General features: G+C 41.1%; 1 protein-coding gene across 2 annotated transcripts in view; it reads right to left on the reverse strand.

Annotated features, from left to right (window-relative positions):
• Positions 1 to 10,745, reverse strand: part of SMG1 (SMG1 nonsense mediated mRNA decay associated PI3K related kinase) — a 1,401,298-nt gene extending 1,390,553 nt beyond the window's left edge. Inside the window, exon 1 of one of the 2 annotated variants that reach the window (XM_069210224.1) lies at positions 10,490 to 10,745. In XM_069210224.1, the coding sequence (XP_069066325.1) occupies positions 10,490 to 10,572 (83 nt within the window). In that variant the 5' untranslated portion in view covers positions 10,573 to 10,745. The remainder of the gene's footprint in view (positions 1 to 10,489) is intronic. The other variant, XM_069210223.1, reaches the window with a different exon arrangement.
• Positions 10,746 to 15,169: the final 4,424 nt, after the last annotated feature.

Here is a 15,169-nt window from a genome sequence, read left to right on the forward strand (position 1 = left end):
AGAATAGCAAAAAGGTGTAATGTATTGAGTAAAGACTGTCTTAAACTACAGGTAGCACGAAGAGAATGAAGACTTGCAACTCAGCAAGATGAAAAACTGAAGCACAAAACGCTGCGCCTTCCCCTTAGATGGCATCTTGTCAAAAAAAAATAAAAAAATATGAGGCCATACAATTTATGCAAAGATTCAATTATACCTTATAGTGGGTGACTGTGGAAACCTTTGTACAAATATTGTATTCTGAACTCTACTTCACTACTTGTGTGTACAGCCTGGTATCAATTATCAATCCTAAGCCAAATCTAGCCAATCTCACAGTAACAAATTTCAGGACCACAGCTCAAGACCTAGAACTTTCCCACTTGGACGGTGGTGATCCATGCTCATTGGCAGTCCTCATCTCATCTAATAGAATTTTCATTTCACAAAAAGGCAACAAGCAACATGATTACATCTATACTTTATTTTACAGGCTAAGAATAACGTTTTACTGCATGGTCTTTCCAAAAAACAAACATAGGTTATCTATTGTACCTAAAAGAAGGAACTTTAACAGTAACAGACCCCAAAAATACAAACAATGTCTCACTTTGTAAAGTCACACACTAGGAAAACCAAGATTCTAAATGCCTTTCACCCAAGAGATGGAAGCTCCTTCTGGAAGCTGTCCTCTGATCATTCCAGCTGCTTTATTTTTAAAAAGTCTTATGACTCATTATCCATTTCTACTTACTCCACAGAAGCACGCTGGTGTCTTAAAAGTGGTTGTCTCATCTTAAATTACTTTAGTCTGACATTATGTTTAAAAAAGCTCTACCCCTTCCAGAAAGGAGCACAATACAAAAATACTAGTAAATATAAACACCTGCCTGTAGAGGACAATGCAGTCAACACAAGATGCTAAAATGTACTAACAGCACCCAACTCTTCATTTTAACTATAATTTATGAAAATATATGCCGACCATAGGTTTCACTCCAATTAGTCAAGTTTGAAAATGGCAAATCGGTACTACTTTATATACGGAAATTTATGAGACAGGCTGCAGGTCTTGTGTGCCAATGCTCATTTCTGCAAGTTTACAGTCAACATAGCAGTCTTTTTGCAAAACAATAAATCTGTCTTAAGTAGAGTAACTGAAGAAACAAGCACGGGTCACATGCTTACTGAACCTTGGCAGCAGTGACCAATCATTCTGATTATTGTACGGTATTTTTTCAGCTTAAGAACATCGAGGGTTGGGGAACAGTCTAGGGATCCTGTTGCTTAACCATCTAGAACCACACTAACCATTCTCATGAATGAACTACATGCAACTGAAAATACCTTCTACAAACTGTGCTGTGAATTTTTGCATTTTTCAGTTACATGAACCTGCAAAATTATGCCTCATACTTCAATTTTGTGAGCTTTCCCTGTGGATTCAGACAAGACCAAAATTATGGTTTAAAGCACCTTCAAGGCAAAAATTATTATGAAATGAGGTGCATGTGAACTTAAACTTTTTAATTTAAGCCCACTATACAACCATTTTCTTCTGGAATCCAATACGGATTAGTATAGATCAGGTTTCTTTAATGAGTAACTTGTGATCAACTGGTAGCTCTCCAGCTACCTGTAAGTGGCTCACCTGTGTGCAGAACACACTACTGAACTAGAAGTGTTTGCTAGGAGATATATATATATATATTTTTTTTATAAGTTACATTTTAAAGAATCCAGTACAGCTGGGGCAGCATTTATTGTATTATATATCTGGCAAGGGGAACTAGGAATTTTTCCTGGGGGTTCAGGTTACTTGTGACATTTTCCTTTTCTTCTTCTTTTTCTGTTTTTGGTATAATAATAATTTTTCTTTTTGAGAATGAATGATGAGATTGAAAATGAGAGACGGTTGGCGGCACAGGCATTGTTTTCTCCTAATGCCATTAAGAAGACTCTTTATTGTCATGGCCAAGATAGTACCAATGACCTGAAATCTTTACTTTATAAATTGGAGAAAATGTGCAAAGCTGAATTAGCTAAATGGGGGGAAGCCACATCATTACAAAATTATGTGGATCAACAAATGGTTCCCATGGGTTTACACATTTTTATTACCCCTTCTTATGAGACTCCCAATCCGGAGATGTTAAAGGAATGGGCAGCAAATTCTGCCCTCAGCTCTAGACACATGCTTGAAATTCTAATTAAATATGCTTGGCATGATCTGAGAGTTTTACTAGAGGATATCAACAAATTGAGAGATGAACTTGAGTTAAGATCGGAAAAGGATTCAATATCCAAGTTTGTGGAAGCTACGAATTTGAGATTAAAAAAATACGAAGATGATATTAAGTCTAAAAAACAACAGAAGTTACATAGAGACATAGGTGACTACGAGAGTGGAAGAATTCTAACTTTCAGTAGGAAATTTGATCACTTATATAAGTCATCCCCAATGAATTACCCATTACAAGAAGGACAATCTGTGCCTGAAAGCGATGTGGAAAGTACAAGGGAATCTGATAATTCTAGCTCCACGGAAAGTGAGAAATTACCAACAAACCAGTCACTTTTTTAGACGAGTATCGCCTGCTGCGTCATGGCAGGCAAATTTCCAAGAACCAACAAGGACAGACCCCAAACTACAAGGGCAGAACATCGGGCCGAAGAGGAAGACGGGGCGGACTAAGAAGAGGCGAGAAAGACTTAGAAACCAAAACAAGAACAGACTACACAATGGGGCAAGTGGGAAAAATAACAAGAAGCTCCCATCTGCAGATATAATGGATAGCAATATGGTGAATAGAACAATTGTTAATTTATCCAATTTTGCTTTATCCGAAAGTGACAAATTGACATTATGTCTAGGTCTTTCATTTTGCCCTACTGAACGCTTCAACTATGCTGAGACAAGGATTGATTTCTATAAGTTTATCAGAAAATTGAAATTAAAAAAATGGTTTAAATCAAAGAATCCATCTGAGGGAGGGGATATTAGTTCCCAGACATCTGAACATCAGGATGTGTTGAGTATCAGTGATGTAGATTCCCTAATAACACTGTATGAATTGGAAAGAAATGATTCTGATCCTAATGTAACCAATAATGTTTATCAAATTCTTGATGAGTTAAATATTACCTATGATCTATCGGTTCCAAGTGGTTTTAAACCTAAGTCTACATTCTTTCCTACCATGAATCATGATAACATTGATACATTTTATGATATGGTGGTGAAGGATTTAATCAAATTTCGTCATAAAACTTGGTTTAAACCTAGATGTAATCAGAATCTGACTCAAGCGCAGAGATCTTTCATTACTAAATTGGTTGAAGATAAAGACAGTCGTTTGTCCCGCCGATAAAGGCGGTAATATAGTACTCATGGACAAACAAAAATATATTGAGGAGGCTATGCGTCAATTAAACAATACTCAGTTTTATAAGGTTACCACCAAAGAGGCATGTATCAACAGTGTTACCGGAATCTGGCAGTTATTGATGGAATGGAAAGACAAAGGCTTATTGGTATGGGAGGAATATTGTTTTTTGAAGAGAGATTTCCCCAAATTGCCTGTCTTGTATATCCTTCCTAAAATCCATAAAATGAAATCAACCCTCCGGGACGTTCGATTGTGTCCTCTTGTGGCAGTGCACTTAAAAATGTTTCCAAATATGTGGATCATTTTCTGAGAGAGTTTCAGGGGTGTGGAATTTATTAAAATATCTACTTGTCCAGGGGACAGGTTGCTTCTCAAATCTACTTGTCCTGCAAAATGATCTACTTGTCCTTTTGGTGCCATGTAGTGTGGCGCCAAATTATGGCAGCAATCTCATTATGTAAGAGCTCTGATAATAACCTCTTGATTATGCCAGGGCTACTACCATAGTAGGGCTTGAATACTTGCAGTTTCAATCCCTACTGTAGCAATTTCCTTATTTTGCCACCTTTCTGCAGATCTGAATACTGGGGCTGGAGGAAGCAGTAAGCAATAGTCCCAGGGCTGGAATGCCTTTGAGTCTGCAAACCTACTAACCTGCATGTTTTAAAGATTTTCACCAGCTTCTCTCTAATATTTTCCCATAATAAGAAAGGTTGGACATTTACTCCTGACAATGGCAGAATTAGAACTTCTTCCAGGGTTGGGAAGAAAGTGGCTGGGAGAAAATTAACTTGCAAATGCTCAATAGATTTTCACATGAGCAAATCTACACATGCGTATTTACCCATGCTAAAATACAGTTCACAAATATTTTATAGGGGTACGACATACCATGGGTGCACTTTTTTGACCTTCTTTAAGAATCTGGGGCCACATGTAGGTAGGTTCAGATTTGCGACCCACAAATTGCGAGTCAGAGCGAGTCGCAATTTGCGAGTCACAAATCCGAATGTAGGATGGTGTCCCTGACACCATCTGTGATTCGCAAGGGCTTCGCAAATGCCCACCTCATGAATAATCATGAGGTGGGTCGCAATTTGCGACCCCCTTGCGAATGGCGGCCCTCACAGGGTTGGTGGCCTGCTGGAGGCAGCAGACCACCATGTCTGTGACTGCTTTTCAATAAAGCAGTTTTTTTTTTTTTTTTGTAATGCAGCCCGTTTTCCTTAAAGGAAAACGAGATGCATTACAAAAACAAAAAATTAAATGTTTTTGTTTCATTTTTTCAGAGCAGGCAGTGGTCCATCTGATAAAATGTTTACAGTGACATTCACAATGGGGAAGGGGTCCCATAGGGACCCCTTCCCTTTTGCGAAAGTGTTAGCACCCATTTGAAATGGGTGCAAACTGCGATTGGTTTGCGCCCGCGTTCGCAGAACAATCCTACATAGCACTGCGAGTCGCAATTAGGAAGGGAACACCCCTTCCTAATTGTGAGTCGCAAACCCGTTTTGCGATTCGGTAACCAGGTTACCGAATCGCAAAACTGGGTTTGTGCATCGCAATATGCTTTTTGCACGTCGCACACAACGAAAGTCGCTGTTTGCGACATGCAAAAAGCTACCTACATGTGGGTCTTGGTCCCTAATTAGGTCTGGTGTTAACAAAAGACATTTTGTTTTTATTAAACTTCTATTTCTCTCTCTTTCGGCTAGCTTTACTGTGAGTGATTGCATTCTGCTCTTCCACAAGGAGCATATTGGCACACAAAGTAGTTTTGTTCAGTGTCAGGAACTACAGTGGCAATCAGTGACGTAACGAAACTGGAGGGTGCCCCTTTGCAAAGAACATGGAGCCCCCTATCCAGACTCACTCATGGCAGGTGCTGTGCTGAAGGGGCCCCCTGGAGGGCAGCTGCGGGCCTTTGTTATGCCACTGGTGGCAACGTGTGCTTTTAGAGTTCAAAAACGTTTTGGGGGGGTTTTTGCCAGTGTTTGTTACAATGTTGAGGGCCTGGTAGCTCCCACAACAATAAAGTGTTATAAAAGCCATGTCAAAACAAGAAACGCATTGATTAAACTAAAAGACTTATAAAAATGTGTCAGATCAGTTGGCTTTGTCAGTGTTTGTTTATTTTCATGCTTCCCATAATCGTGTTGAAAATGGTTACACTGATTTTCCATTAGAAATATTTTTGGGAAATACTAGCATGCATCAAAACATTTTACTAAATGACACTTCATTTGCATCTAATCAGAGAGCATTCTGGGAGCATTATACTTAGCCTCATAGCCTAAACTTTTCAAACATGTGTATACACTTTTTTTTTGTTTTTGTACTGGAACCAACGTCAGTAGTGAAGTGTGACCTTAAAACATTTATTTACAGCACTCACCCTAATAATGAAGGCTTTCAAATAATGAACCATAAATACAAGTTCGAACAGCATTATCTTTTGGAAACACATTACCTCAACTGCAGAGAGTTCCACTCTCTGTAAACAGGCAGCCAAAGGGTTTGTGCTGCAGAGGGTTGGGCCTACTTGTCCCAAGGACAAAGTAAACATAAAAACTTGTTGCCCTTGACCCCAAACAAGATGTCCCGGGCGTCGGGCAATAGGAATTCCACATCCCTGGAGTTTGTTGTGAATTTACCCTCGTATGTCCGTGATACAAAGGATTTTCTTGGCAAATTGGAGGGTATCGGATGGGAAGATGATTTTCAACACTTGTATGTCCGTGATACAAAGGATTTTCTTGGCAAATTGGAGGGTATCGGATGGGAAGATGATTTTCTGTTGTTGACGTTAGATGTCAACTCTCTTTATACCATTATAGATCACGATAAGGGTATCACTGCATGTAAACATTTTTTACGTACGAGATCATTAAAATACCTGGCCCACACTGAGATGGTAATAGTTATGATTAGGTATTGTTTAACCAATATTTTTTTCTTGTTTAATGGGGTACTATACCAACAGACCCTCTGGACTGCTATGGGTACATGTTTTGCCCCAAGTTTTGCTTGTCTTTTTCTTGGTTGGTGGGAAGAGAACATCTTCAAAGACGAAGAACTATACCCAGAAGCGAATCAGGCAATTCTTTGGTTAAGATATATTGATGACCTTTTCATTATCTGGAAAGGAACAAAAGAAGAGGCTATACAGTTTGTGGATAAGTTGAATAGAAATGATCTGAATATTGGTTTGACCTGTAATGTGAGTAGCTCCTCCATTGAATTTTTGGATACTGTGATAAAGATTAGGGAACAGAAGGTTACTACTGAACTGTTCCGGAAACATACGGCGGCCAATAGTTTACTACATGCCTCAAGTGGTCATCCAGACAGTTTAAAATGGAGTATCCCCTTCGGTGAACTACTAAGAGCAAAAAGAATTAGTAGTACAGATGAAGCTTTTGAGATTGAACAAAGGGAGATGATTATAAGATTTAAACAGCGGGGATATCCAGAATGGGTAATCAAGAGAGCAATTGATAAGGTTAAGGGGATAAAAAGATCTGATACCCTTTTTGATAACATTACCAAACAAGAGGCAGATGACAATGATGGGACTAGACTTATTATGACGTATAATGAGGATACAAGACAGATTAACAACATAATTTAAAAAAACTGGAATATCCTGAAAAGTGATCCCGCTATTGGAGGTAATATACAAAAGAGACCCTTGATCACTTATAGAAGAGGACGTAGTCTACATGATATTCTAAGGTCCAATGATATTACCTCGATTCCACAACTAAGACAACACAACTTGCAAGGCTTCTTTCCTTGTGGCCATTGCAAAGCATGCCGCAACAGCATTATGCGGAAGCAATATGCTGTATGCAAACCTGGGAAAGTCAGACAAATCAATCAATTTATAACATGCAGTACCCCTTTTGTGATTTATGTTCTGGAATGTCCTTGCCCGAGATGGTACATTGGCAGTACCAAACATGGTGTTAAGAAACGGATTTTAGAACACATGCGTGCGATCACATCAAATGATGAACATTATCCGGTAGCAAGGCATTTCAAAGAAAAACACAATTCTGATTGCACCAAATTATCCTATTTTGGGATCGAACATGTTCCTCCACATCATAGAGGAGGGAACAGAGAATTAGTACTAAGAAAAAAAGAGTCAGTCTATATTTTAGAATTAGAGACCAAGACCCCGACAGGTTTGAATATGGGGGAGGAACTAAATACCCATCTGTATGATAACCATTAATTCATCTTGATGTGACTATTATCTGCCCTTCTACCGTTTGAGGAAAGTTTTTATCAGCATTTGTAACGAGTCAACATCTTATTGTGTATAAAATTAATTTATGAGATTTAGGTCCTGCACTTTAGTTGATTATATGCTAAGAGTGTTAATATTGTATTCTAATACTATTTAATGTCTAAGCTTCCAGTTACTGATTTAACTATTTATTTACTTTGGATATTCCTTTTAGATATTCTGGGTCGGATGGAGAGCTACCAATCTCTACTTGTTTTCTTCTATGTTTTCTTCTATTCATTCTTCACAATTTTCACGTTACTACTGGTTGATCAACTTTGCAGATTTTCAGATAAAATCATTGAAATTAGTAATATAGACGGTTTTTAGCCCTGAATAAGCTTATGATGATATATTTACAGTGTATATTTTTACTATCTGGTTAATTCTTTATTTTTGATTGAAATTGATAATATTTTTACAGATATTGCAGGCTGGAAGTCAAAATTATGAATTTTAATAGATAGAGCACTGTTACTTAATGTGGTCGTTTCCTTTTAAATTTAATGGTGAATTTTCACAAAAAACTGTAAGCAAGATTTTATTAATGAATTTGGGGAAATGATTTGAAATATATCTAAATATTATATTTAAATTATATCTAGCAATACTTAGGGGCGTGAACTGTTTTTAATAATAATATTATTATTACGCTAATATTTGCAGAGAACTTTGTAGTGTGGTTTCTATTTGTTGCACATGTCAATTGTCTTATTTCTATGTTTATGCTAAGAGGGTATTTAAAGGGTGATTTATTGGTGATACATATCACGTGACCAAGGCTGCTGTGTCAGTCGAAATGCGTTGTGTGTGGATTAAACTGAATTTTTCTTGTTCCTGAAACCTGAGTGTGCAAGTATTATATTTTTCTCTTTGCTTAATATATATATATATATATATATATATATATATATATATATATATATATACACACACACATACACACACATATACACACACACACACATACACACACACACTAAATTGAAATTGTATTTGAGATAAAAATGTGTGTATTTTTAAAACTCATACGGTAATATTTTGAGAAAAATTACAGATTTTGTAAAAATATTTAAATATGATATTATTTAAGTGATAAATTATGTAGCATAAGGGAGACTTATGACGCCTATTATTGCCTTGGTACCAGGGGTATTACAGCTATAGTTGTTTGTATTACCCATGTAAAGGCATTCCAATCTGATAAATTATTTTTACATTACTGGTGGCAGCCCTGTCTGTGGCACTGAGGTGATCGCTGCTTGTAATCTTGCATGGTGTTTTTGCTAATGTAACCTTGTCTGATATGCACACCATTACAATAGTAATAACAGTAGCTCGGGAGGATATTCAATGAACATAAGTACCTCTTATTACAGAAAAGGTTGGAGATCCCTGGTTTAGATGATATTTAACTATACGAACGTAACTGACGTTCGAAAATATGTTACACGCCCACAAATACTGATGAGTCACATCCACTTATGCTAATACATGTAGGGCAAAGGCTGCCTTCTTTCCTGCACAAGGACATCCATAATGTGATATTTACTAGTTTAGTTTACGGAGCAAGTACACCTCAGTTTCGTTTTCTAAAAAGTACGGCACAGCTCATTTACAAATATACGTATAAAAATGATGGTTTGTACTGCTTTTATGAGCAAGGACTTCTGACCGCACATTTACGACCGATATCTTTAACTAGACTGATAATGGGAAGAAATATTATGGGAACAATAACGATAAATAATACAGAGCTTGACTAGAGACAAAGCGAACACCGCGATCAATCCTGGACAACCACCTCACGTGCCCTCAGACTCCAAAAGTGCTACAAATGTCAACGCTTTGAGTGTAACTGACTTTTGGTACTGCAGAATGTGCGAGGAGAAAACAAAAACATTATTGCATGACCGTCTTCTTTGGTTAGGTGTTAAGAAAGTGTGTGCAAACACACAATAAAGCTCATTTACTCAAAACACGCGTACGAGAGTATAACCCTCAATGTTCCGATCTCGTTTACTATGCTAACACATTTCCAAAATACTGTTATTGCTGCACCGTGAGAGCAAAAAATCGTCAGAAGTGAGTGTGAGGAGTTCAGAAAAGTTATCAACTGCCCTTCTCACGGAGTCAACGTGCTGCTTGGAATGCCGCGGGGCCGTGAGGGAGGAGTTAAGGCAGGTGCATTCAGACGAGTTCGGATGCCCAAGTTTCCGGGGTGGGCATGGGCGTGACACGTCACAGCGCGGTCCTACCACTAATTACGGTATGCAGGTGCTCAACCAGCCGAACGATGACTGTAACACACAGGGCTCTAGCCTCCTCTCCGCACATTACGCTTCAGTGCAGAGTACCATGTCAAACTGCCTTCAATGGCCTAGAGAAAGGACACTATTACGGAGGCCAGACGATAGACGTTAGGAAACCGAAAGCTGATGCTCTGCGCACTTCGCGATCAAAGCTGCAGCCAAAGTGTAAACACCTGAAGGGGACGTACTGGTGTAGTTTCACACTCACCCTGCTCCATCCATCCATCACAGAGCCAGGTGAAAATGGGGTATTGAAACAGGAAGCTGTATACATGTTCAACTAGTGACGACGACTTCCAGACCACAACACTCAACCATAGACCTCATAAGAGAGCCCATGAAACGGAAGAAAGGGCTCACGCCGAAGCAAGCCCACCCAGAGAACTGAGCGGGGAAGGCGAGTGCGTAGCTTAACATGTCCAGGAACCACACAATATTTCCATGACCCATCCTAGGCCTGGAGAACAGTCCCCACCAGCTGAGGCCCCGCACAACAGCCATAGGACGACACTGACCTGTGAGGCCAATCATTCCAGCTTCGCTGATACTGCCTGGTGCCGCTGCTGCTCAACCGAGATCCCGGGGCTCTGCGGCTCATTACCTTCCCCGACACGGCATGGCCCGCAGCCGAAGCCCAGCCTTCTGTGCACCGCCGGGCGGGGAAACAGCAAGGGACAGGCGGCGGTCCTACGAAGGAGGTGGAGAAGAAACGTCCCGCGGCAGCCGTGTGTCCCTCTGCAACCAACACAGGCGGACGGCGCACAAGTATAGAAATAGAAAGAGGACTATGAGCGCGTCAATAGCCTATCCCAAGCTGCCTTTTTGTGAAAACAGCACGTAGGGTTCACCAACGAGAAACTAGAATAGATAACTAGTTAACCATCAACGTTATTTGTAATATGAAATAACCGTGGTAGTATTTCATTGTCTCAATATATATTACACCCTGTCATAAGATTTTATTACCATACCTACTTTCATCTATAATAGCTTTTTACCATTAGTCCTAACTATTTCTAGATTGCCGATGCTCGTCATTAGTTCTATCGAGTTTTCCGGAAACAACTTTTGTCGCGTCACTTGAAACATTTGTCTATGATAATATGGCCGCCAGGTTTACGCTTAATAGCTAGCACCTACGGCAGGCCGCAATATTTTTGTCCCATTTTTACTTCTTCTCTGGCATCCGCCTCCTTCGTTCTTCCTGTCAGGGTTGAAAGCTTCTGACTGTATTCAGTGGCAAATTAAAGAAAGGCTTATTGGGATGTTGGAAGTGTTTGGCTCCATCCTCAGTCTGGTAGAAAGCATAGTTGGGATTTAGGCGGAGTTGCCTAGTTTAGTCGGTGGCTGTTACAATCAGGTGTTGCCATGAAACATCTTAGCTATTTTCTATTTTGCAATGGAGAGTAACGCCAACAGCCAAAAGGTGTAAGGATAGACGAGTTTCGGCAAGTGATTTAATGAAAATATAGAAGTTTTGATACTCACTATCCATAGCACCTGCTTGATCCCAACAAGTAACTGCTAGTGCTATCTCATTAAAAGTATTACACAAGTGCTGAGAAGTACAGGTACTTCCCTTGTTAAAGTGCAGGTACTCAGTAGCGAACAGTACTTTGCTTTGATACTTGTCCGCCATCGTACTGCTCGTTTCCCCGAACTGTAAAATTGTCTGTGAAGTGTAAAGGCCTCGGAAATGCAATTCCGGTTGTAGCACAAGGTCTCAAGGAAGGTCACGAAAAGGACCTGTGAGGATGAACTGTGAAGTTATATCAGCTGCCAAAGACAGTGAGTTGAGAGACAAGGTGGTACGAGATCCTAACGGGCCGGCTCAAGCAGTGGTTGCTAATTATAATTTCTCAGGATTAGAGTTCTAATCTGGGCTCCCTCACAAGCTTTCACGTTTGTCACACATTTAGGAACTTTCCTTATTCTTCCTAGATCTGCAAGAGTCGGGATCCCTGGCATCATGTGTGTGTTGTCTGGGTTACTGACAGGCACTGCTAGATCTTTGTTTATTTCTTTAGTTAGATTGTAGATGAGTGTGCAACCTCTTTACCAGGGATTAGTTAAACGTTCAAATTAGTTGGTGAGATTTTTAGTTATTAAAGGACTAAGGAAACCGTTGCATGGCCAAGGTCATGAAGCAAGATAACGAATGGGTTGTTAATAAGAAGAATGTGCGCATTGGTGATTTTTTAGATTTAGAACTTGGTAATATTGTAAGGAAAGAGGGCGAGATGAGGAATTACTTTGGTAATTTGTGTTCATACCATTTATAAAATCCACACTTGAATGGTTTTTTGACTAGTTGCTGGGACTTCTGTGTATTTCCAAATTTTGCATCTTTGGTGAACTTGTTTCTTTTAGAAAGTTTAATTTCCTTTAAATTAAGAATTTTTATGAGCACCTTTGCTTTATTAATCACTGTAGATAATTTATGAGATGTAATACTACTAAAAAGTAATTACTTGATAGTTTTCAACAAATACTACCTGCTCAGGGCACCTGTTTTGTAACCTACACAGCTGCTGTTGATGAAGTGAAACAAAATTACCTATGGGCAAAAGTCCCCTCTTTAGAAATGGACAGAAGCTTGTTACATCTTATAACAGCATTACACATCAACACCTGGTTGAATGTGAAACAAATAACACCAGAATATTATCTAAGGTTTGTAGCAAGGTGAAGGTATTATATGGTGTGACTAGGTAGTCTTACCATGGAATACCAACACAATATCCAGTAGTGGACCTCTGATTCACTCTCAGCAAACCCTAGCCCAGTCCTGGTAGTGTAGCAAAGAGCAGTCAAGCTACTTAGAGGATCATGTGTAAAGCATTTCACATTACCAACATGGACAATAAGTAAATGAATCAACCGAAATCTGACACCAATTTAGAAAAATAAATTCGATTTTAATCTTAATTTAAACACCTAAACAACTTTGTAGCTTTTGTACAACCGGAGCTGTGAATTTATAAGTCTTTGGAAAATACAGTACCTTTGCAGATTTAAAGGGCTTCCATTGAAGTCAATGGGAAAAATAGAAATGTGCACTTGGGCACTTGTAGGGTGAGTTCTGATGAACCCACGGGAACGTAAGGTTCTGGGAGGACCTAGACCAAGATTCAAGTAAGACTTTTGTTACCTTGCCCAGGGAGTCCATTTGCAGAGGTGACTTGGCTGTCCTTGGTTCTGAACGGTCCTTAGTGGCTAGTGCGTTTTGCACATCATTGCAAAACTGGACTTGGGGTGGACTCACACTCTACCATTTGGATGTAGAGGTCTTTGGGGGGCCAGGACCAGGAATCGATGCTTGGATCTTCACTACCTCGTCCTGTGGCTCTGCGTGCAGAGGTAGCTCCTAGCTTTCAATCACTGGGCTGGACGTGCAAAAGCTGTTAGCTGCAGAAGTCAAGGTCTAGTCCTTCAGGCTGCAGTCCCACAGGAGAGGGGTCGCTGGTGACGTCTGACTCTATACGGGGGTGGGTGCCCTGAAGTTGGTGAATGTCGTGTGGCCGTCAGTTTCCATGCAGGCGACAGACAAGCCTTGGTAGCTGCAAGGTGGCCTACAGGCTTTCTGGCAGCTGGAGGTCGTTTGGCGGGGACTAGAGGTTTGAAACTTGACACAGGCCTCACTCCCACTCCGTAGATGCTGGACACCGAGTTTCTTTGGGCTCAGGCACTCAGGGCCCATCGGGTCGCAGTTCTTCAAGTTCTGCACTTCTTTACTCCTGCACTTTACAGGGGACTGGTGCCACCAGTCAGGGGTGTCTCCCTTGGGTTTTCGTTTCACCTCCTGCACACGTTGGGCTTTCGGTTCTAGTACTAGTCTCCTTAGGGCACTCTGTGTCCTCTTCTTTGCGCTGGGACTGGAGTCCAGTCCTGTTGTTGGTGCAGCCAGCTCTTAGTGCTTCTTCTTCTTGTCCAGGTAAGATCTAAGTTCTGATGGCCAGGGGAGTCCCTTGAATCCTGCTTTAGTGGGCATTTGAGGGTGTGAGGGACAGTGGCCAATGGGCTACTGTCCCTGTGGCTAGTTCACCCCTGATGTGGCGACTTCCACTTTCTACCCAGAACCCACTATTCTTGGGGTCTGCCAAGATGGCAGAACCCCTCCTTGGCTGTGCAGGCCTCCTAGCCCACCTCAAAGGTGTGGCTAGTTTAGGGGAGGTGCACGCCTCCTACATAGCTAATTTCCCGCCTGCCCAGCCGGGCAGGGCAAGAAGGTCTTTGTCCTCCACTGGAGGGACAGCTCTTGGCACATCAAAGGCGGGGGATGCCTTTGAGGCCAACTTTCCTGATGCTAATATTACCAGCCATCCTGGGATGGAGGAGGTGTGACCTTCTTCCTGCCCAGGCCCTTTGTCTTACGTCCTGCCAAGGTGCTAATGCCACAGGCAGGAGGTCAGACTTCTGACTATGGCGGCAGTGGCTCCGTAGACCCCGCCAAAACAGTTCAGGATTGAGTAATTTGGTGAGCACCCTCTAAGGGTGCCACCTGGGCATCTGCGTTTTAATCCTAAACATGGGCATCATGTTAAGGGTTAAATAGCACAGTGTTTGATACCAAACACAACAGATTTCAACTGCGCCATTGCAGAGCTGGACATGTGAGCAGTGGTTAATCGGGCCAGCATTGCAGTTTAAATGCCAGCACAGGGGCATAGGTGCTTCTGCACATATGCCCTCGCACATGTAACAGTGCACTCTGCCCCCTGGGCAAGACGGGGCCTGCCTTAGCGGTGACTGACCTGTCCATGAGCAGTAGCAGGGACTCAGCCTGCACCTGGTATGGGCAGAGTCTCACTCGAGCAACAGGCTGCTCATGCAGGCTAATTTGGCAGCTCTGCAGTCTCTCTTTTACTTGGGGCACTCAGAGTGGCACAATCAGTGCTGCAGCCCTGGTACCCCCTTTACCACCCTTGCCCTGCGTACCGTTTACTGGTGACTTACAGGGGCAGTAAGGTACATGCCAATTGGCCTGCGCAATTCGACATATACTTTAAGGGAAAGAGCATTGGTACTGGGGCCTGGTTAGCAGGCCTCAGTACACTAACAGGTCAAAAACCACAGCATCTGACAGCAAAAAGTGTGGGGGGGTGACCATCAAAAAAGGGGCACTTTACAACATGGGTTCTGTAGCAAACTGTTTTAAACAAGGTTGCATGCTGGCACCTTCATTTTTTCATTCT

The sequence above is a fragment of the Pleurodeles waltl genome, chromosome 10, assembly GCF_031143425.1.
Source record: "Pleurodeles waltl isolate 20211129_DDA chromosome 10, aPleWal1.hap1.20221129, whole genome shotgun sequence".
Classification (NCBI taxonomy): Eukaryota; Metazoa; Chordata; class Amphibia; order Caudata; family Salamandridae; genus Pleurodeles; species Pleurodeles waltl.